The sequence below is a fragment of the Gavialis gangeticus genome, unplaced genomic scaffold (assembly GCF_001723915.1).
Source record: "Gavialis gangeticus isolate Ggan-Ray unplaced genomic scaffold, GavGan_comp1, whole genome shotgun sequence".
In the NCBI taxonomy this organism is placed as follows: Eukaryota; Metazoa; Chordata; order Crocodylia; family Gavialidae; genus Gavialis; species Gavialis gangeticus.
Window position 1 is genome coordinate 19,580,195 of NW_017729033.1, and position 24,516 is coordinate 19,604,710.

A 24,516-nucleotide genomic window follows, 5' to 3' on the forward strand; every position below is an offset into this window, starting at 1 on the left:
CTCTTCTAAGTCAGAACCTGTGGTTGTGCCCTGCTCCCTCTAACTACCTAAATGCTTATTTCACAGATGAAAACTAGCGCAGCAGAGATATTCTCTTGTCCTCTCCCTCCCTGCCCCTATGCTGCTTGGTGTTGGGTATCTGTCCTAGGATCCAGACCCTACCATTATGCCCATGGAAAGAATTTATAACCAGACTGTGGAGCTCAGGCAACAGCAAAAAGGGGCAAAGAACCTGACCCAAAGGTAATGTAACAGATAACAGTACATCATACAGCACTTAAAACAGAGAGAGATTGTTCCCTGGCTACATACAAAATGTCCTGCCAAATGTCTATTTCCCATTCCAGATTTAGATCAAATTATTTCTTTTTTTTTTTTTAATGGGTCACTAGTCTGTTGTCCAAGAATTGGAAAGAGGTTAGTCATAGCAGGAGGCTTTATATTTTGTATGTTTTGTTAATGCAGTCCTTTTGTTTTATGCTTTGAACTCTAACCATATATTACAATATCCGTAATATTGAAATAATTTGGGTGTTGTCTCTTGCGTATTACTTTACACTGATTAAATAACACAGAGCTATTGTGTGTAAATAAATGTCTATTAATGCTGTTTCTGTTCTCCATATTTTTAATTTACCCCATACTTTTATGGGCTTTTTATCTTTCAGGAAATCTTACTATCTGTCGTTAAATATAAAATGATTAGCACAACTTCTGAAACTGGTGCATCATCCCTTTGTGGCTGGACTGCATGAGCGGCACAGATACCCAGTAGATGCTATCCCTGGTGTTGGTCACCTAAACCAAGATGGTTTCTACTTGTTCAAACCCTATGGTCTGCCTCATCCTAGTATAGGGGTAATATTAAGGTCAGAGAGGGATTGGCTCTGTCAGTTCATTCCTGCATGGAAGTGGGTTCCATTAAAGACAATGGACTAAGTCTCATTTTGTCTTTACACACCTACCTGCATTTACATAACCATGCAAATGCAATTTTTGGCATTTATTCACAGTCTGGATTTTATTTGCTCATGAATACTTAAGTCTGCCCTGTGCATGCTCAGTAGGCTCCAGTCTGACTGCATTCATTCTGGATAAAATGGAATAGCCTTGACACAGCATGATGCCGTGTGAATCCTAAGGCTTTAACCACAGAAAAAACAGTTCAAACGTGCAATTGTGAAAGAGGGGGTTTCAACTTGCTTCTTCCAAAAGCTTCTGTATGCTTTGCATTTAATATTCACTGGATGAAGTGGATGAACAGCAGTGAGGTAGCTTCTGTTTGAGGGGCAACAAGGGCAAGGACCAGAACCCCTCCCTTCCACGGAAGTTCAAACCGCATTGTGCAATAGACTTGATTTTCAAAGGTGCTGAACATCTATTGACCTAAATTCAAATGGAGCTGTAGGTGCTCATCACATTTTAGAACTGGGCCCAGTATATCTGGATGGATTTATCCAAACACCTACTAGAGCATGAGGTAATAAAAATGTCTTCTTGAGTAATAGCACTGGTCCTTACTTGTTAAAAGAAACAGATGCATATGAAATATTCCTTCAACTGCGTGGAATCACATGACAGAAAAAAAGTATCAGTAAAGTATAGGCACAACAGATTTATTAAATGAAACAAAAATAAAGCAAAAAAAAATTACCTAAATGACCTCCATCTCAACTACTCTGATCTACAATTAAACAGAGAATTGCAGTCATTCTTGTACTAACCTGGCTGTTAAAGTTGGAGACATGGCAACAGAAGTAAAAATCTCAACCATGGCCATTTTACAAAGATCAGCTGCAGATCCTACAAAAGAAAGTGATCCACTTTTAAAAACAAGCTTTTTAGAACTATTAGCCCATTTGAACTGATACCAAGTCTAAAACAGATACCACAAGACTAACAAAGGATAAGATCAATAGGAAGGAAGAAAACAACATTAAAAAGAGGTGTCAATCCACCTGAGCCAATCAAAACTGGAGTTTCCTTTTGAAAGGAAATTTTTGACATTTTGAAATCTCTTTACATTCCAAACTGGAACTAAAATAAATTAAAAGTTTCTACTTAAAATTTCATTAAGGAACATTTTTAAAATGTTACTTCAAAATGAAATTCCATTTTGAAATTTGATAGTACAGTTTTCATTATTATATTATTATTAATAATATTTTATCTGCTTTTTTAAGGGTTTTTTTTCCTTTTCCCCTATAAGCCTCTGTGAGTTTTTTGGGAAGGGCTGCATATAAATCTAATAAATGAATAATTTCATGTCATACCAATAGTAGTACTAAGAATATAATTATACATACCACGTAATATCAAGCATTGTTCACTGTTACTGCTACTGATCAAGAGGGAGAATGATTCCATAGCTCAGTAATTAGGGCAGTCCCACATTTCCCAGTTTCTGGATGATTGAGCAATTGTATAAAAAGTGGGGTGGTGGTGGTACTACCACTAGCCCAATTTAAGGCTAGGGAAAGACATTACACATAAACCAGTTTAAGTGATCAGAAACTGGCTTAAACCTGTAACAGGACATATGTTCAGTGCACATAAACCAGTTTGAAAATGGCTGAAACCAGTCTGAGATAAACCTGGTTGAATGTAGTACCAGACTTTGCTGATTTGGCTCAAACTGGTTTATGCAGTGTCTATCCCAGACCCTTGCTGGTTTAAGTTAAATCCAAGTACCCCAGCATCCCAGCATGCTCTCTGGGCTAGGCGGGACCCTTTGCTCCACAGCAGGGCCGGCCCCTCTCCTCTGCTCCCTGGCTGCAGCTCCAGCAGTGTCTGCAGGCATCTGCCTGGCTTCTGCTCCCCCACTCTCTGCTAAGCAGGCATCCCCCCATCCCTCACAGACACCTCTCAGCATTAGCTAGCAGACCACGTGCTGCCTATCTCCGAGCTGTGGCAGACGGGACAAAGGCAGAATCAACAGACAGCTGGTCATGTCCCTCTGTTGTTTTCTTAATGGGCTGATAAACACTTGAGTTAGGGGTGATAAACATTCCCTGCTGGGCTGGTCAGGAGGGGGGGACCCCACCCTAATCAGAGCATCCTGCCGGGGCCTGGCCACCCCGCCCCTCAGGGCACCTCTGTGGAAAGGGAGGGAGGGCTGCTGTAGTGTCCCCAGCTTCTAGCCTGAGCCACTGCAGGCATGTGCCTGCTTATCTGGGATGCCTGTCTGGTTACAAAACTGATTTAGCCTAGCCAGGTTAGACTAACCTGCAAGGACTGAATCAGTTCAGGCTCAGGTTTTTGGAATCACTGCCCTTAGGCTAAGAGAGCAACCCCTGATAACTCCTGAAAGGGTGGCTTGGGCACCCCAAGTCCAGGAGAAGTGCTGAGCTCAGAATCTCCATCTAACATAGGTGCTTCTGTAATCTAGAGAAGGGCACTTAAACCCTTGAAAAAGGCTGGATTTAAACACGCACCCCTCTCTTCAGTGTTTGCTATTGGCCAGCCTCAGCAGTTTTCTATTACATATACAAGATTTTATGAACCCTATTCTGAGATGCCTAACTTTGCCCATGAATTGTAGAGGTAACACAGGCATTTAGGTCTAGACTTGCATTGCAACATTCAACTATCCCTGAAGGTTACTTTTCTTTCCTTTTTCAAGGGCCAATGTGCAAAATAGTTATTACAAAAGACTAGAAGTTGGTCTAAATCCAACGTCCTGTCTTTCTCACTAGCCTAATATTAGTTGCTTGGGCAGGGCAAGGTACAAGACATTCTGCAGTTGGGAGTTGTGGAATAGCTCATTCTCAGTGAAAATGTCTTCCAAATGCCAAGGTTTATTCATGAAACAAAGGTCATCCTCCATTCTCAAACCTGTAGGATTTTTTTGAAGCAATACTATTTTCACAGTAATGGAATAAGAGATATTTATGAATAAGCACCCAGAAAGCATTTTTTACTTACTTTATGAGAGGAATCAGAGTGTTATAGCCTAAACAAATAATCTGGAAAGATTACGCTGGGATATTATTTAAAACAGCTGAATGAATAGCCAATAAGAAAAACTTATTAAGAAATAATTATATGAAAGCCAGTTACAACCACTTAGAATTGGCACACTGTATTTCTCACAGTATTTGTGACATTAAGTTAGGTAGCTTTTTGAATAGTAGTTGTTATATCAGGATATCTGAGATACAAGCTGCTAGGTGAAGTCATCATTGTATAATCACAGTAACAGTCTGGCAGTATTTTATTTCAAATGAATGACAATCATGGTCTTTAAAAATTCTTACAGCTAAAATTATGGAAGTAAAATCTCATTATATACAAGTCATTTTCTCAACCTTCTAAAATATATTTCAGAATACTAAAGCTGGGTGAAGATTTGTGTTGGAACAGCTGTCTGGCAGAAAATGTTGATTCCGTAAATATGCAGTATTTCACAAAAACATTAAAATTATCAAATAAAAAAAAAGTATTAACACTTTCCATTTTAATTAGAGCAAAATATGTCATTTTAATCAAGTTGAAGTACTTTGTTTTGACTCTCATCTTTATTATTTTCATTATATCTATTACATTTTATTAATCATGCTAGATTTTCTTACAAATATCAAACCAAAGCAATACACCTTGAATAAAATAAAAATGGTCAAGAGGGCTGTTTTTACATTTCCAAAAACATGTTTTAGAAATTATTTTTAATAGAACATTTCAAAATTTAATATTGTTTCAATTGCAATGAAACAAAAGTTTGAAATGTTGAAAATTTCTGATGAACGGAAATCTGGGGTTTCATCCAGCACTACAGAATTCTTTTTTAGTTGGTTATCTGAAACATAGACTATTGACAGACATTCATTAAAGGTGATATATGTGAATGGCAGGACACACGACTGTTGGGATTGGGGATCAGACCCCAGTGGTGTTCTGCTTGCCAGATCATGATCCTGGGCTCTGTGCCAGTGTGCTTTAAAATGGACGCAAGGCAGATGATCAGCAGCACTGGGACCACACTGTGGTTTGAGCTCATGAGGTCCTAGAGCCAGCCAATGATCAGCTGGCTGTCACGTAGCAGGGACTTGAGCCATTTGAGCCACAGTGCAGTCCCAGAGCCAGCCAATCATCAGCTGCATCACATTCATTTTAAGGCACAACAGAAATTAGTCATAAAATGATTATACATATTTAGCTTACTTTTGTTGCTAGTTTTGTGTTTTGTTGCACCATTAACTGCCATCCAGCACTTCACTACTTTGAGTATTTGAAAACAAGACATTAAAATAAAAGCAACTTTGGAAGGAAAAAACCCACTGCTCCTAGTTAGAAGAAAATTTAAGCAGCTTTTATGAAAAAAGGCCACAGCATCCTATTCGAAAAAGCATTTTTGGTTTACCTGATAGGATTCATAGTTCTGCTCTAACATTATGCAGACCATTAAACAGCATCTTCAAGGGAAACTTAAAGATACTAAGACCCAGCTGCAATAAAGGACTAGGGCTATGTTTCCCTGATAAATTTATTGTCTTCAGTGGCAATGCCCTGAAACACTTTGCTGCTGGAGATGTGTTGCCTTCTAACCAGGGAAGCATCCACTTGATGCTTGAAGCAGGCTTTATTAGCTTTAATGATTGTGCCAATTAAGACACCTCCAAGATGATTAGTTCACCTATGTGGATGCAGTTACACTGCATCCAGGTCAGGAGGAAACCAACACAATGAAGTGTGTTGAGGGTGCTGCTACCAAAGACAGTATGTTTACTATGCTATTATAGCCTTAGACATCTTTCCCCAGAATGAAATCTAAAACTCTGTGCTAGGACCTAGCTTTTATATTGGGGTGGGCAATTATTTGGGCCCAAGGCCCACATGGAGAGTTTTAATGAGCTGTTGCAGGCCAAGTGGACAGCATTCCTTGCCCCGCCCCCCCGCCCCGCCCTCCCAAACTACAACAACTCACCAAAACTCCTTATGGGGCTACGGGCAGGTGGGGAGCAGTGTCAGAAGTGGGAGGGTACAGGTAAGTCTGGGATCACAAAGATGTGTCACAAAGCAGTGACAGCTGGGGCCCGGGCTCATTCCCTACATGTCTCTGCCCTCAGTGGGAGTGTGGGCTGTGTGTGTAGAGGGACATGGGGGGCGTGCGTATGGAGGGATGAAGGGGGCACACACAGCAGATCTCACCAGGGTGGTACAGTCTACATTGCCCCTGTGGCGCTCTACATGGGGCCAAGCCCCACCTGCTCGTACTGCAGCCTGCACCACACTTCCACTTGCTCCCACAAGCCTGGCCCAGCCTGGTCAGGTGCTGGTCTGCTCTCCCTGCCTCCAGCAGCAGCTCCTGCTCCCGGTCTTGCCTCTGCCATGCCACGCAAGCAGGCAGCTTCGGCCGGGTGGCTCCTGTCGCAGCATGCAGGACTCTGGGCTCCAGCTCCTGAGAAGGCAGCTGGGAACTGAAGCTGGGACCCTGAGTACTGGGGCAGGAGCCACCCAGCTGAAGCTGCCTGCCCGATCACCCGGAATGGCATGGCAGGGGCAGGAGCAGCTTCCTGCAAACTGTTCCCAATGTGGCTGTAGCTGGACAGGTGCTGCTCTGCACTGCCTGCCTGCAGCAGTGGCTCCTCCTCCTGCCTTAATGCTCCTGGCGGGCAGGTGGGCAGCTTCAGCTGGGAAGCTCCTGCCCCAGCGCATGGGACTCCAGCTCCAGCTCCTGGCTGCTTTCCATTGGGAGGTGGCCAGGAGCTAGAGCCAGAGCCCCACATGTCAGGGCAGGAACCACCTGGCTGAAGCTGCTCAACCAGAGGGAGTGGTGCAGTGTGGCAAGGGCAAGATCAGGAGCAGGAGCTGCCCCTGCAGATGGAGGGGACACAGCAGCACCCAGCTGCAGCTACACTGGAAACAGGCCGCTAGAAGCGGCACGTGCTAGCTGGAGCCAGGCCATAGGCTCTGGCAGGAGCCCAATCAGGCTGCCTCAGTGCAAGTGGGCAGGGCTTGGCCTCATGCACAGTGCCACAGGGACAGCCATGGGCCAGATCCAGTCACCTAGTGAGCCGGATCTGGCCTGCGGGCCATATTTTGCCCACCCCTGTTCTATACTCTGTGAATAGGGAGGTTAGGTCTCGATGGGACACACAATAACTAGCACAATGAACAGGGAGCTGCCTTGAGCTAACTAATAGGAAACACTAAAGATCTCATCCTATATAAAAGTGTGGCATCTCACTTGGGACTATAGGAAGTTGCTGTTGTCCACTTGGGATTCGCAGCTTAGAACTGACTCCTGAAGGTATTTGCAGCTGCTCTTTCAAAGGAATTAGCAGGACTTACTCCTTTTCTACAAAATGACTGTTGTGGTGTTGCTGGTGCGCCTGGACATAACAGACTATTGGTTAACATGGTTATTCATGAAGTTAGAGCCCTGGGTTCACTTCCCTCCTCAGTCTGAAGGGGATTCAAATTAACGTTGTCCTATCTGCCAGGAATGAGCCATCACCGCCAGACTACGATAGACTGAACAGGGACTATTCCTCCTATTCAGGCATTGCCACTGTTCAGAAGAGAATTCAAGGCGCGCTGGACCACAGAGAGAGGGAGCAAGAGAACGTGGTGACTAACTTTGTTGTTAGGACATGCTGCTGGAAGGGAGAGTCCTGGGCTCCAGTGACTGCTTCATTAACTTACATTCAACAGTCATTAAATAAAATGCATAAACAGTTCTTGGAGCAGGGAATGGAATGCAGGGGCCCTCCCCTTCTAGCCGAGTGACCTAACCAGTAAGCTGTAGACTGGTTATTTCTGAGCATGCTCAGCAGCACAACTTTAGGAACGTAGAGAACTTTTAAGTCAAATAGTGAAGTGCTTAGTGAGTTTAGGCAGCTCCAGGCTTAGACAGCAACTGACTGGGGGAGGGGTGGGGGGTAGGATCACAATTTAGATTTGGGCATCTCAAGTCAGTTTAAGTCCTCCATTCAGCACTTACATCCCTTATTAAATCTAGCCCCAAGTTACCTCAAAGAAAATATGTGAACTTAGACTGATGGATATCAGTGCACCTCATGTTGATTTTTAATTTCAATTTCAATCTTGTTTGGCAAGGCTGCAAAACTGTATCATGAAAATAACATCTTCTCTACCCTTAGACTTTGCAAATTTCTCCTCAAACATTCCATACAAAAGAATGAGTGCTATTTCAACAGAAAGGAATAAATGATACCTAACTATTTAGAGACCTGGAATTGTGATTTTCAAATAAGAGAAATCAATTAAACCAAAGTCAGGTCAGTTTAGTAACAAAGGCACAGAAGCACTGTTTTCTGGGTCACAAGCTACCAAAGAAATAGACAGTTTCTTTGAGAAGCAGAGAGTTGAAAAAAAGGGGCCAGACCAGGACAGGAATACATCTGAAGCACTGAAACAACTGCCGCTCATTAAATTTGCTACCTGTAAACTACAGGAAACACTCAACTGCTTAATGGCAATACGGTATAGAATTTGCTTTCATTTGCTTGACCAAAATTTGGGTAAGAGAAGAAGAAGAAAAGGAAAGGAGCAAGTGAGAGAATATCAGGGGTGAGCAAGACATGTTCAAAGAAGCTAAGAGTATATTTAGCCATCTCACGCCATTTAAGTCTGGTTGAGGGCAAGATACCACTTAAGCCAGTCAGTGAAAATAGAAATGGAGGCATCAGGAGGTGAGTGACAGGCTGGGGCAGTTGTAGCAGCACAGGTAAAAGTGGAAAGTCTCAGACCTGGCAAAGATGTGATAGGCTGGGCTTTCCCCAGTCAGGACTGCGTGCATGCGTGTGGTAGCTGGAGGTTATGGTGCCTTCTACTCACCTTTCACCAGGGGGATCCTTGGTCCTGGCATTTCCTGGTGCCAGCAGTCCCACCAGGCCTCCCCAACCCTGGCAGAGCGCAGTTTTAGTGGTCATGCCCAGGACCTGGGGTCTCCTCCTTCCCCATAGCCCAGTAGCGACGCACAGGGGGTGCACAGGGATGCTCATGTACCCCTGAAAGCGCTGGTGCACCCCCTGTCAGGCCGCACTCCCTGTATAGGCAACAGACAGGAGTGCCAGTGCCCCCCCCGTGAATGCTGGCCAGGGAGCGGGGCCACCAGCAAAAGCGGCCACGCTGCTTCCAGAAGTGGCCGCAGGACTTCTGGAAGCAGTGTGGCCGCTTTTTGGTGAGTGAGATTGGCTGCAGGGGGACCCCCCACAGTCAATGTGATTGATTGCCGGGGGACACCACCTCCCCCCCAGTCACTGACTCAAGAGGTACCAGTCTCCCATGCCACAGCCCCAGCCCATACCTCCAAGTTCATCCTGGCATGGAAGCTCAGCAGGGACATGTTCTTCTCTTGCTGGTTGGTGATGCATTGAGTGCCCCCTCTAGCTCTGAGAGCAGTGTATTAAATGTTTTTTAAAAAAGGAAATAGGTGTGGATGGAGTGAGGAGGGTGGCATTCACTTAGTTTGCACCTGGAGTTTGGGGAACCCCAGCAGCAGGAGGTTCACCTTCAGAAACACCAGCTGCTCCACCAAACCAGGATCCTAGCAGGTGCAATGCGGTGTCACTACGTCCTCAACAATGCTGAACACCCTCTCCCTTGGAACACTGGTCGGTGGACAGGACAGGTGTTCCCAGGAAACTGTGGCCAGATCCAGCCATATCTGGATCTGGCTTGCCCAGTAAGCCAAGGGGTCGCACAGCAGAGGCTCCACACCCTGGGTGAGGTAGGCAGCCACCAAGGCCTGAGTGCTACCTGCCTGATGGTGGGGTCTGGTGCCTCTGAACCCCACCATGGAAGCCATGCCCTTGGCCTACAATGGCAGTGCTTGTGGTGGAGGAGGAAACTGGCTGGTGCACGGCGTGCTAGCATGGGACAGTAGATCCCCCTCTTCCATGTCCGCCCACCTCCACTGTTCTGCCTCCCTGACTCTCTTCACCAGCACCTCTGTCCACTGATTCAGGCTCTGGCTGCTGCATATGCTGCCCTTCACCCTTGGGTCACACATGGAGGCCAGCACGTGGACCATAGCGGACCTCAAGGGATCAAGCCATTTCCTGATGCCATCCTTCAGCTGCCTCACTAGTGCCTGCACGCCTGGTAACAGCAGCTTGCCCCAGCCAGGAACATTGATCCCCTGGAAGTTCTCCATTTGGCTCTGAAGTTCCCTCACTACAGGGACCACCTGGCTAAGGAGGGTATCGCTAGCGCTGAGGGTCCTGGTGACCTCAAGGAAGAGCCTGAGGACCAACAAGATCTGGGAGATGGTATCCCACTCAGCTCTGTTAAGGGGGATGCTGATCCCAATGTCCCCGAACAAGGCCATATCATGAATGGTCCTCTGTTGCCCCACCAGCCTCTCAAGCATCAGGTATGTGGAGCTCCATCAAGTCTCCACATCCTGTATGATTTTGTGCTGTGGGATATTCAGCTCTGCCTGTTTGTCCTGCAGCATCTTGCCTCACTTGATGCTCCAGTGGAAGCAACCTGCCACCTTTCTGCATTTTGAAATGAGCTCACTGGTGGTGCTGGCACCATCACCAGCAGCCCTGTCTCCCTCCAAGGCATCCCTGACTACAAGGTGGAACTTGTGTGCCACACAGCAGATGCCAACACAGACCACCTTGACCATGTTGGCCCCACTGTCGGTGACCATGCACCCATGGGTGAGCTCACCCTGCCCAATGAGTCGCCACTGCACCACGTGGTTCATGGCCCCCATGATCTCTGTTGCCATGTGGGACTCATCCATCACCTCGGCTTGAAAGAGAGCCCACCGACAGCCTGACTGGTCACACCAGTGCCCTGTGAAGTAGAGGTAGGCATGGTCTCCACCCTGGCTGTTCCAGATGTCTGAGGCAAAGTGTAAGGCTACCTGCGGACATGCCTTGCACAGCTCCTCCCTCAAGTACTCCCTGCATGCCTCATACAGGGGGGGCACCACCATCCTGCTGAAGGCAGTGTGTGCAGGCACTTGTTAGGATGGGGCCATGAGCACCGTAAGCCACCTGAACCCTGGCCACTCAACTAAGAAGGGCTAGCCATCGACAGCAAGCATCTCCCAATGCTCTGGGTGATCTCGCTCACTCTTGCAATGCACCCCCTTTAGTCTGCAGCTTTCCCCCACTGCTCCAGGGTGGCCTGCCCCTGCTTTGGGGGGATGGGGGCTTTGGAGCAAGAGGGGGACTTCCCTTTGGGCACACTCCCACTGGTGCCAGGCTAAGAAGGGGCAACGGCAAGGGGGTGGTGCCTGCAGAGATGCATCCCCATTCCCATGGTGCTCATGTGTTTTGTTCCCTTGCCCCAGCTGGTTTTGGTTCAGCAGTGCAGGCAGATAGCGTATGTGAGATCATCTGCCAGCTCAAAATGATCCCAGACCACGCTACCTGCTTGCTTACGGGGTGCAGATGCATGTGTGGATGCTGCAATTTCCCCCTCCTCAGCACGCAGAGCCACAGCAACAAAAGAAGTGGACTCTGCTGAGCCGCTTGTCTCTGCAACCTGTACCTCAGCCTTCTCTGAAGTGCCTTCTAGGGCAGGGGCCCTGGCTGTATGGGAAACTTGAGGGGTGTGGAGCACAAACTCAGACGATTCCCCCTCCTTCCCCAGAAGTTCCCTTGCTATGGCACTCAGATCCAGATCCAGCTGCAGCTCTTCCTCTGGCACTGGAAGGCTCAGCATGGGAAGTGAAATGGGGGTGAAGGAGATTGTCATGCTGGTGCTGCTGCTTGTTGTCATGGTGGTGGTGGGGGTTATAAGTGGTGCTCTTGGAGGGGATGCAGTCCCAGGCACAGGCAGTGGTACTCGTCTGCTCCCCTCTCCTTGCTGGAAGCCTCACCCGTGCTAGTTGTGGGAAAGAGGCTGCGTCTCAGTTTGGGAGGGGTGGGAACTTACACCTCTCCCTCTACCCCCTCTTCTGCCCCTCCCTGAAGTCTTGCCAGCTGCCTTTCCAGCACACTTCATGGTGTTTTATAGTGTCTTGCCGTTATAAAAGTATATAAATGCATATGTGCCTTCCTATATAAATTCTAAATTATTATATGCAAGATATAAATGTTTAAAAATATATAAAATGTATATGTGTCTTCCTACATAGATTCTATATTATAATATCCCAAATAATTATGAAATTGAAAAGAATAAATCAATGACTATAACAACACAATAAAAAGGGTCTAGAAAGAAAGCAAAGGGTATTGCAGAATCCCACTTGCTAGGCTCGTAAGTAGAAAATCAAATAAAAGGTAGTAGTAGCCTTTGTTGTCTAACACTCCTGAGCTTCTGGAAGATAGTTCAGTAACTGACCCCAAGGCAGAAAGCAGGCCAGGTCAGACAATGCTGCCTTTAATGCTGTTTTTCCATTCCTCTCCCAGAGCACTGGGATTAGAAGGGACCTCAGTGAAGGATCACCTAGCTAAGTGAAGGATCAGTCACTGGCCAGCTACACAGTCAATATGAGAGCAGTGCTTCCTCCTCCCTCCCCTTACTTTCTTTTTCCCTGCCATCAAACCCAGCTTCAGCTTTGAAGCTCAAAATGTTTCAACTGCCCTCGTTGTGTTTTGAGGCTGTTTCAAATCCCTTTGTTTCGTTTCGATTTCACTGTTTTGAGCTCAAAATGAGACAGAACAGCATCAAAATGAAACAGACAGCAAAATTTCACACAGCCCTAGTAGACAAGTACTGTTTGTTCTTCATCATTTAAAAATATGAAATGAAACCTATTTATTTTTGCTTATCAAATTTCTTCTGTCAACCTCCAGTTACATAAAATTCAACTTTTTTTTTTCTTTTTTTACCTTGGACAACAAAGTTGACAGCTTGCCTCTCTGCTTGAGTCCGTAGCCTGTAGTCCTGTGCACTAATATTTGGCAAGGGTCTTTTACGTCCCATGATGGAAACCACATAGCCTTTTGATATATAAAATATAAAAACAGCAGTGGTTAAAGATGAGGTTTGTAATAAAACTTCCATTTAGAAGATAATACATATATTTGTCAGCTACTATCTTACACTTTTAATCAGTAGAATATAACTAAATACAGAAAACAGTCAGAGTCCCTTAGCACACACTGGTGGTCCTGCTATTTAAGCGGTCAGACTGATAAGGCGAAATGTGGATTCAGTCAGATGCAATTGATATTTCCATTGTTCTGACTTTGCACCTTTGATCCCAGACGAAACCAACAGGTAGGAGTCTATGCAAATCAAGGAGGCAGGAGGCCAATTACATGGGCAGAATGCGGGGCCAGCCATCACTTTCACAGGCTTATTGTGGTTGGCCCCCCCCCACCCATGCCTCTGGCTGAGGAACCCCTCACCGCGGATTGACTGAGGGCTATCTGTCATGTTGCCCCACCCTCCATCACTGATTGGGGGGGGGGGGGCACAACAGGCAGCCTCTCAACCAATTAGTGGTGAGGGGCAGAAGCCATCTTGCCTGTTCTCCTACGTGCCGGCAGCCTCCCTTTGCCTACAGCAAGCTGTGAAGGACTGCTGGCTCCCACTGGGGAGCCAGCATTTTATTTGTAAAAAAATATTTTTTTTTTTACCCCATGGATGTTGTGGACATCACCCAATGTCATGATTTGCACAAAGTTGCAATTTGAATAGGTCCCTACTAATAGGGGTTGAAGTCACTGAGTCGTGGTATGCAAGTCGAAGTTTTGTTGACATAACATAACTTTATCAGTCTGAATTGTGAAAAAAAATCATGTCCTCTAACTGCCATCGCTGCTGCAAAAAACCCAATATAGATGCAGTTTTGCCAGCAGAGAAAAAAAATTATTTTCTATTAATTTTGATTATTTCATTTGGATAACTGGTATAAATTATGCTAGCCAAAAGAATGCTAAATATGTCTCTACACTAGGATGGTTTGTTGGTATATTTATACCAGAAAACCTTTTCTACTGGAAAAAGCCCATAAAACCTCTTAGTTCTGGCTAGCTAATGTGGCCACAATTAGAGTTTAGAAACTTTGAGGTAGATCTATTATACAATAAAGATGACATTTTGGCTCAGCTAAAATTATTCATGCATTTGGCCTGAAGACAGCAAATTATTCTGGGTGAAAAAAAAATATTTTCAAATAACTAAAAAGTTTCTTTTTCATGTTTTCCAAATGGAATGCTTTGATTCCTAGTTCAACTATCAGCTTCCCTAAATGTAATATTAAAAACATGTTAAAAAGTAAAATAATCCACCCAAAATAAAAGGAAGCTAGGCTTGTTTTGGGCTGGATAAAACATTCTGGTCAGCCTGAATGGACATATGGACACACCAACTTTTTTCTTTTCTTTCTCTCTCTTTTTTTTTTTTTAATTTTTATTTTTTTTGTGACAAAGGAGAAAGTTTTCATTCCCAGTAAACCCAAAACTGATTTTTTTTGTTCAGCCAGCAAACTGAAAATATAAATTATTTGCAAAGGGTTAAGCATAATACAATGTACTACATAATACCCTATTGGAGCTCCTGATACTTTATAAAAGATGCTGTCATCTTCAAACATAAATGAAAGTTATACAATGTCGGTCTTTTCTCTTTCAATAACCCAGATGTACAAGGAAAGTGAGGAAACTGTACAAACAGAGCTGAGAACTTTCCTCCTGCTAGGCCATCCCTAAGTTTATGCTGAGAATATGAATCCGGTTATGTTTGTTTAACCAGAAATTGTTGAATACTGATGACACCAAAAATGTTTTTTTGAGGAAAAGGAAATAAATGTGGGTTGGAACTTTCCTTGTCAAACAATCCATCCAGACTTAGCTAAAATATTATTCCTGATGAGAAGCAGGAATGCCAGAAAGCAGAATTCTCAAGAGAAAATATTTATTATGACTTTATGCCATTATGGCATTCATTCACAACAGGTGGCATAATGGGACATGTGCCCCCCCCCCCCCGATTTCTATGCCAACAGTGGGGCACAGGGCTACAGCCCAGGCAGAGCCAGGGCCTGGCAGCAGTGGAAGTGGTGGTGCAATTTCTACACTGACCATAGGGTATAGGGCTGAAGCCTGGTCAAAGCCAGCACCTGGCAGTAGTGGGGGTGGTGGTGGTGGCGGCACAGAGCTGTGCCCCCTCCCACTGCCAACACTTATGCATCATCTCCAATGGGGATTTTTGCTGTCAGCTGATAGCAAGGTGCTTTTGAGGCCTAATCCTAACCTCCAATTCTGTGTTTGAATGAGGCCTAAATTTAGCCTTTTTAATGTGCTTATAGTTTTATGAGTAAAAATACCATCAGCACAAATAATATTCATGAGTCATTTATTTTATCATGCCTACAAGGCAACATTGGGAATGAAATAAATATCATCAGTTGTACTAGCAATCCTGTCTGCCTGTGTAGCATACATATATAAAAGGGCTTTGGCTGGTATCTAGCCACTAAAAAGAACTAATTTTTTAGCAAAAATCTGAGGTAAGAGTAGGATGAAAAAAGTGTTAAATGGTATCGAACTGCTGCTGTAACATTTTTGAGCCTGTACAGCTGAAAAAGTCTGCTCCTTCACTGCTAGTGTTTAGAACATAGTTGAAAAATTAGAGGAAGTAGGGGGTCATAAGAGTCTAAGTAGACAGGTATGAGCCACGTTTCTCTTGAACTTGGAACAGACATTACACACAAACTGGCTTAAGTGATCAGAAACTGGTTTAAACCTGTAACTGAACATAAGTTTAGTGCACATAAACCTGCTTCAAAATGGCTGAAACCAGATTAAGATAAACCTGGTTGAATGTAGTATCAGACTTAACTGATTTGGATCAAAACAGTTTATGCAATGTCTGTCCCAGACCCCTTCCTGGTTTAAGTTAAACCAGAGTCCCCCAGCATCCCAGATGCTTTGCAGCCCTGGGCTAGGCTAGGCTGTGCTCTCTGCTGCAGAGAACAGGCTGGCCCCGCCCCTCTCCTCCCTAGCCAGAGCTCCGGGGGAGACTACACACACAGCAAGGTCTGCTTGGCTTCCCTTGGTGCTCATGCAGGGATTCCCCCCTCCCTCCATCCCATTTCCCACAGCATGGACCCCACAGCCCTACAGACCCCATGCATGTGGTATGCTAGCTAATGCTGAGAGGTGCCTGTGAGTCTCCAATTTCACTGGGGCAGGCAGACAGGACAAAGGCAGACAGAAGAGTATCTGCCTAGGGCTTTCTGGAGCCAATCAACAGCTCAGCTAGTAATGTCCCTCCTTGGAAAAAGCTGTTTAAGAAGAGCTTGAACTAATGAGAGACACATTTGTTTTGCTGATAAACACTGTGGTTTGCAGCCCTGCCAGGTTTGCAGACAGGAAACGGGAGATTGAAAAGCTCAGTATCATCAACAGATGCATGCACTGCACACCCCTCCATTCCCTTTGTCTCAGAGTGCTAGCTGGGGACTGGGAGCTGGCAACACTCCTGTCCTGCTGGGGCCTGACCATGCACTTCCACCCCAACCCCCTGCACAGCACTGTCAAAGGGGAGGGAGGGCTGCTTTAGCACCCCCCATATTCTAGCCTGAGCCACTGCAGGCAAGTGCCTGCATTTCTGAAATGAAAAGGGAATGTCTATCCCCTCCAAATCAGTTCAAGCTTTGCAGGTTAGACTAACCTGTAAAGAATGAATTAATTCAGGCTCAGGCTTTTTGAATGTCTGTCCCTAACCTTGGTGGACAGCCAAGAATTTTTGCTATTGGGTTCTTGCTGGTCATCCAGATATAGCATGGATTCATTATGGTGATAGTGGAGTTATCTTACAACAATTATATTTAAAGAAGAGGCTATATTGTACTAAATGCATCAAAACAAGTTATATTGCTTGAGTTGCACACTTCATCAAGCAGGGAGGGTAGGAGTTATTTATACAACTTAAAGGTTTGCAGTAACTTTACTACTTCTTACACTAATTAATGAATCCAATTATGTGTGTAATGACAGTCCTTGACAGAAGTTTTTCTGAGCTGTACAAAGCATAAACAAAGAATAGCATATCTTCCATGAATAAAAGGCTGAATCAATTATATGCTATTATAAAAACAGGTTGAAAATGCTGTTCTGGAAAAAGTAATTTTCCTGCTAGTGCTGCAGCTACTGAAGTAACAAATGCGATGATGCTGCACTCCTTCAGCACTGTGATGGGAAACAAAATATTGCAAATCTATCATTTATTTCTTTTAAACAGTATGCTATTTTTTAAGGAACTGCACACATTCTTTAATACATCTGAAAATATATTACAAAAGAAAACATGCCAAATATCTACAGCTAATTCTCTCTTTGAATTACTGCCCTCTGAAGACATAGGGATGTGGACATGGCACAAAACTTGATGCAAGGAGAGCCTGTGTTGGCTGACCTATGGCTCTGTAACCACAGATGCCAAATGCATTTCAAGAACGAAAGTGCTGACTGATGCAAATAAAAATATTTGAAGTTTGGTTCTTGAGCTGTGTTCAGGCTTTGTGACCGACCCTGAACTTCCATGGGCCAGAAACTATACAGTCTGTTTATTGAAAAATAAATTCCTCAGGCTTTATGCTGGAGTACATTGTATGTCAATCTGATGAAATTCAACTTGACATAAGCAGGGTTCATTCTGGGAACAGAAATCTTATTCAGCAAATACCTCAAAATAAAAAGAGGATGGGTTTAAAAACAATGTTCAGTAATTTGTATGGAATAACAAGATGATTACCAGTTTCCTCACTATCTCCATCATTATTTAATTCTAATAAAATTATTTTATATAACTTTTAACAGTGAACTGGTCTGTGGAAAATAGACATATCTGAACATATCTGTAAACCCTTAGGAAATAAATATCTGTACCTGCGGTACAGATATCTTAATAAATCCAAAGTCACCATTCATTAGGGTAAACCCCAAAACAGAAGAAATACCTCTGTGGTGGGAAAAGATATACTATACTTACACAATTATAGCCAGGTAAAACATAACAACATAAAAAGTGGTTGAAATTATTATTAACAATAATAGTACTTTCTAGCACTTACAGCACTTAGTGAAAAATATTAATGATTTTGCCCAATACAGGTCAGGTAAGGAAATATTTTGTCTATCTCCAGTTAGAGGTGGAAAGCAGAGAGGCCATAAAGATTGAAGACCACATTTTCACAACATTAGAGAATGCTTGTATGTTCAGTTTTAGGATTTGATTTTCAGATGTGCTGAGCACTTACTGCTTCTCTTGAATTCCAGGGAAGTTGTAAGTATTCAACACTTCTGAAAATGGTGTTGAAAAGTTGGGCGCCTAAAAATAAGTCACAAAGTTGGATTAAATGACAACTAAGCTGAAAATGCAATGCAGTGCTATTTATGGGATTGAAATCCAGGAGTTTCTTAGCTCTCAGCCCACTATCTCACAACCTACATACAAAGTATTCAGGGAAGTTACAGAAAAAGATTATAAAATATTAGGGACAACATGCTCTAAGACTCAGGCAGCCTACATAACTTCAAAAATGTTACAACACATCTTAACAAGTAAGGAGAATTAACAGCTGACAAGCCATTGTGACCGAGTTAAAATGTTTTCTGTATGTGACCATTTACCTGTAAAGACAAGGCCTACTACATCTGCTCTAGCAGCACCAAATTCATTTAACAGTGGACCAATCCTGACCTATTTTTGTTCATCTAAAATTTTAAGAGTGAGTGGCCAAAACGAGTGATCGTATTTCTATTCAGTTGTCTGTATAAGAATATATATTAAATAAAAGGCAGATATGTTTAGAAGTATCACTGCAGCTAGTAGAAAAGATTAAGGAACTCAAGACACTGCCCACTGCAGCTAATGAGGATATTTTAATAACCTCATTCATTAAGGACATTTTAGGACGACTAAAAGACACCCCTAAAGAGACTGCTGGGTTACTGCGAAGTGCTTAAGTGACGGTGAGACATTTAATCCTTTCTGCCTCCACCTGGCAAAACACTGAGTTTCTACCCTGTCTTGTTACTAATCATTTTCTTTTCTACTGAACAACATGCACACACTCAAATCAAATCAAATGTTCTTTCACAGTCGCCAAACTAATGGAGGTAAAAACTAATTTTGGAGATTCATAAAGTGTTTTTATCCTATAAATGCTACCTTGGGTTTTTCTGGGTTGAGCCTTTATCCTTGAGACTTTAAAACAATAACAGTAAACAAAAAGGTTTTAAAAGTTTGTATTACCTTTATGCTGGCATTGTTCAATAGTCTTCTTGGTAAAGTCATGGACTTTCTTGTACTTTTGCAAAAAACTCTCTATAAACTGACTGGCTTCAGGTGCAGTAATTCCCAGACATCCAGCAAGACGGTCTTTACCTTGTGCACAATATTGTAAACCAGAAGATCATTTAGATATTGGTTCATATAAATATAAGGATGGCACTGTATATCAACCAGTAGAATATTACTATGTCAACTATTTCACAAAGTTAGATGGATCACATACACGGAGGTTCTGTTCCAGCAAAGCCTGTAAGTACTGGTTTAAGTTTAACCTTACATGTTTTTCAGAGTGTGTATGGACTAAGCACAGGACAGAGTGCCTTGTTCAACTTGGATCCAACTCAACTGAGACACTACTCATCTTGCATTAAATAGGTTAAAAACAAAATTTTGATTGAATCTGTATTTTGGTTCATACCAAGTATTCAGTGCTGTTGTACTATTGCTCACCTTTATTCACAATTCAGTACGGGACTGAGTTGTGTAGAGCATAGAAATGAGGAAAAGGAGTTTAAGTATACATTGAATAAAAAGAAAAGTGAGCAAAGCAGTGGAAACAGAATGGCAATATGGCTGGATGATTTTATCTACAATATTTTGACTAAGCTGGAGGCATTATAGAGAAGAAGAAATGAGTAGCTGAAGTAAAAGATGATCAGACTGTGACTGTACCTCAGTGCCTTAAGCATATGGAATGGAAAAGAAAGGCCAGATTTGAAAAAGTTTAGTGAAAGGCGCAATAGAATTTCCTGAAGTCTAAATGCATAATATAAAGCAACATCATAGCTCAGAAAATATACAAGATAAAGCAAAGGAATATGAGAGAAAGATGACGGCAAATTCTTCCATAGTATGAGATTCAAGCTAAAAGCAATTTAAATAAATTTATAAACCAAATAGTTGAAGTACATATAAAACATACATCAACATTATTCATTGTAGTCTTGAAAAATGGATACATTTATTTGCCAGGTACAAGGGAACAAAAACATCAGCATTGTGTCTCCATATAACATTTGCTCAGAGGCAATGTACTGTAGCACCAAAGATATAAAGTAGTAGTCATTACAATAATATTGTCAATAAAAACTATGTGACATTTTTAGAAAGATTTCAGCCACCTAAATGCTACCACTATCAGTCTAATGTGCATTTCATTAAAATCCCACAGCATTTTGTACTCAACTATAAAAGGAGCAGCACTGATGCCCAAGGGGACTAGTCTTGACAAATGCTAGGATTAGAAGTTCACAAAAATATTTGGGTTCACTCCTGATGGAGTTATGCCAGTGCCAGTTTGGCACCCTATTAATTTAGCCTTTTGCCTCGAAAAGGCTTTTTTTTCATTGTTCAGAAAACTGAATTAACAGTGCACGTGCATGCGTGTGTGTGCATATAATTAGCTTTAAATTCAGGAAAATTGAAAAGGACAGAAAATGCTTGCAAGTTTTGTGGGGTTTTCCCCCTTTATGTTTTCCAGCTTTTAAAATAATCTTACAAGATTTAAAATACAGATTATTTGTTTAGTCACTCCTTATTATACCCACATATTTTGACATTCCTCTATGCAGAATTCAATCTAGGGCCTGATTACACTGCAACTGAACTTAATTAACTAATTATTTTACAAACACTTTGGTGGCTTCCTCTATTATTTTTAGAGGTGACTGGGGCATAAACAGGTGAAATTGCACAAGCAATCTGCAGTGTTGTCATTTTCACAATATTTGATGCGTAGTTAAAGGGTCAACTTCTACATCTGATGAATATTAAAGAGTAAAAGATAAATGACTCCAACTTTAAGTGCTGAAGGGGTTGGTTGATGAGATTGCAGAGCCACTGGCCACCATCTCTTAAAACTCAAGGCAATCAGGAGAGGTCCCAGATGATTGGAAAATGGCAAACATAGCACCCATATTTAAGAAAGGGAAAAAGGAGGATCCAGGGCACTACAGACCCTGGATCCTCACCACAGTCCTTTGAAAAATCATGGAGCAAATCCTCAAGAAATCCATTTCTAAGTACTTGGAGGAGAAAAAGATGATTAGGAACAATCAGCAAGGATTCACTAGGAGCAAGTCATTCCTGACCCACCTGATTGCCTTCTATGATGAGGTGACTGGCTCTGTGGATGCAGGGAGACAAGTGTATGTGGCGTACCTTGATTTTAGCAAGGCTTTTGAACGGTCTCCCACAACATTTTCACAGGCAAGCTAAGGAGGTATGGGCTGTATGTATGGACCGTAAGATGGATAGCAAACTGGCTGGAGCATAAGGCTCAGAGAATAGTAATCAATGGAATGATGTTGAGTTGGCAGCCAGTATCAAGTGGAGTGCCCCAAGGGCTGGCCCTGGGGTTGCTTTTGTTCAGTGTTTTCATCAACGACCTGGAAGATGACATAGAGTGCACCCTCAGCAAGTCTGCAGAGGACACCAAGCTGTGGGGAGTAGTAGATACACTGGAGGGTAAGACTAGGATACAGAGTGAACTCAAATTGGAGGATTGGACCAAAAGAAATCTCATGAAGTTCAACAAGGACGAGTGCAAAGTCCTGCACTTAGGACAGAACAATCCCATGCACTGGTAGAGGCTGGGGGCTGACTGGCTGGGCAGTAGCTCTGCAGAAAAGGACCTGGGGGTTACAGTGGACAATGGGAACACTGCTGGCACATATTCAGCTTTTGTTGCCAAGAAGGCTAATGGCATACTGGGCTGCATCGGTAGGAATGTTACCCATAGGTTAAGGAAAGTGATTATTCTCCTCTATTCACTGGTAAGGCACATCTAGAGTACTGTGTTCAGTTTTGGGTACCCCAGTAAAGAAAGGATGTGGACAAATTGCAGAGGGTCTAGCAGAGGACAACAAAAATGGTGAGGGGGGCTGGGGGACCTGACTTATGAGGAAAGACTGAGGGAATTGGGCTTATCTAGTATAGATAAGAGAAGACTGAGAGGAAACTTAATAGCAGCCTTCAGCTACCTGAAGCGGGGTTCAAAAGAAGATGGAGCTGGCTGTTCTTAGTGGTGGCAGGGGACAGAACAAGGAGCAACAGTCTCAAGTTGCAGCAAGGGCAGTTTAGGTTAGATATTAGGAAGAATTTTCTCACTAGGAGGGTAGTGAAGCACTGGAACAGGTTACCCAGAGAGGTTGTGGAGTCTCCATCCTTGGAGGTTTTCAAGACCCAGCTAGACAAAACTGTAGGTGGGATGAGCTAGTTCGGGATGGTCCTGGCTTTGAGCAAGGGGTTGGACTCCTGAAGTCCCTTCCAACCCTAATTTTCTATGATTCTATGACTTCATTCAGTACCCTTGGGTTTGTCCACACCACCGTAGCAACATGCCTGCCCAAGATGTGCCTAGCAAGCCATGCCCAGCTGTATGTGTAGGCATACTCCAAACCCTAGAACACATGGGCTTTGTTGAGACTGCTGTGGGCTGTGCTTCTGAGCTCTGCTGTGCTTGAGCAAGGTGCTGGGGACACATTTGGAGCAGCATCACCAGCGTACTCCAGGTAAGGAGCATGGCCTCAGACATGAGTATATAGGGTATGTTTGGGCCCCTCCAGGCCCCTCCTAGCCAGAATGGATTTCTGACATGATGTAGTCACACCCCTCACCACTCCTGAACTGATGAATGGAAAAGAAAGAAAAGGATGTTTCCATTTTTCACGATTGTAAAGAAGACCTTGGAGATATGACCCAAATGTGACCTACAGACTAAGAAACCAAAATACAAAGCAAGCCTTTATAATTCATAACTGTAAGTTCTCTGTTGACTTCAATAAAGATAGCAGCAGGCCCACAAATTGCTAACGCCTTAGGGGAAGAGGCCTGTATTTTTAAACACCAAGCAAAAGCGAGGGAAGTGTTTGTATTCAGATTCTTTATTTGTATCAAAGCATCTGCTTCACACTTAGTCAAAGAGGTCTCTGGTAGAAGACTTGTTATCAACTTAACACCTGAGAAAGTTCTAAATCCAGATTTTTTGAGAGAAATCCAAAAGGCAAACAAAAAAACAAAGTCCATAACATGACATCCCTGATATCCCTAAGGGAAGTAGGAGGTAGTTAGCCATGTTAGTCTGAAGTCAGGCAGAGGCAAGGTAGATTTATACTTTCATAGATTTCATAGACATTAGGGGCTGGAAGGGACCTCATGAGATCATCGAGTGCAGCCCCCCCACCACCACAGGAAGTCAGCTGGGATCAAGTGATCCCAGCAAGGAAATATCCAGACATGTTTTTGAATGAGTCCAGACTAGGTGCTTGCACCACCTCTGGGGGGAGCCTGTTCCAGACCCTGGACACTCGCACTGTAAAGAACTTTTTTCTTACGTCTAGCCTCAATCAGCCTTCCTGGAGTTTATGGCTGTTAGACCTAGTTATCCATTGGGGAGCTCTGGTGAACAGCTGCTCTCCCAGGTCCTGATGTACTCCTCTTATATAATTGTAGGCTGCTACCAAGTCACTCCTGAGACTTCTCTCTTCCAGACTGAAGAGTCTCAAATCCCTCAGCCTCTCCTCATACAACCTGCTGTTCAGGTCTTGGATCATACAAGTGGCTCTCCTCTGGACTCTCTCAAGCTTTTCCACATCCCTCTTGAAGTGGGGGGGCCCAAAACTGGACACAGTACTCCAGCAGTGGCCTCACTAAAGCTGAGTAAAAAAGAAAGATGACATCCATGGTTTTGCTTGAGATGCATTGGTGGACGCATGCCAGAGTTTGGTTTGCTTTGTCAACCACAGCATTGGTGACTCGCATTGGTGACTCATATTCGTCTTGTGGTCAGTCAGGACCCCCAAGTCTCTTTCGGTCATGGTACTAGCAAGTGTAGCACTGCCGAGCTTGTAAGCTTGTTGAAGGTTCTTTCTATTGAGGTGAAGCATCTTACACTTCTCAACATTGAAGTCCATCCGGTTTTGGTCAACCCACCTTGACAGCATGGCCAAGTTGGACTGCATCCCTAGCCTGTCCTGCAGTGTGACCGCTCTCCCCCATAATTTGGTGTCATCCGCAAACTTTGCCAGTTCACATCTGACTCCTGACTCCAGATCATTAATGAAGATGTTAAAGAATACCGGCCCAAGTACCGAGACCTGAGGGACTCCACTGCTCACCCTGCACCACGTTGCTTTTGTCCTGTCAACTAGTACTCTTTGGGTCCAACCCTGTAGTCATGGGACTGTAAAGATGATCAAGGTCACAGTTTCCCAGCTTAGCCATAAGGACATCGTGAGGAACTAGGTCAAAGGCTTTCTTGAAATCCAGATATATGATATCCACATCCTCTCCCTTTATCCAGGGCTTGTGTCATCTGGTCACAGAAGGAGATGA

General features: G+C 43.7%; 1 protein-coding gene across 3 annotated transcripts in view; it reads right to left on the reverse strand.

The window, feature by feature from the left end:
• The window catches only part of POLN (DNA polymerase nu), a 315,827-nt gene that overhangs the window by 87,981 nt on the left and 203,330 nt on the right, over positions 1 to 24,516 (reverse strand). For all 3 annotated transcript variants that reach the window (XM_019526104.1, XM_019526103.1, XM_019526102.1), the window contains 3 exons: positions 19,144 to 19,275; positions 12,765 to 12,875; positions 1,725 to 1,803 (listed from right to left, as the gene is read on the reverse strand). In XM_019526104.1, coding sequence (XP_019381649.1) covers positions 1,725 to 1,803; positions 12,765 to 12,875; positions 19,144 to 19,275 — 322 coding nt within the window. The remainder of the gene's footprint in view (positions 1 to 1,724; positions 1,804 to 12,764; positions 12,876 to 19,143; positions 19,276 to 24,516) is intronic.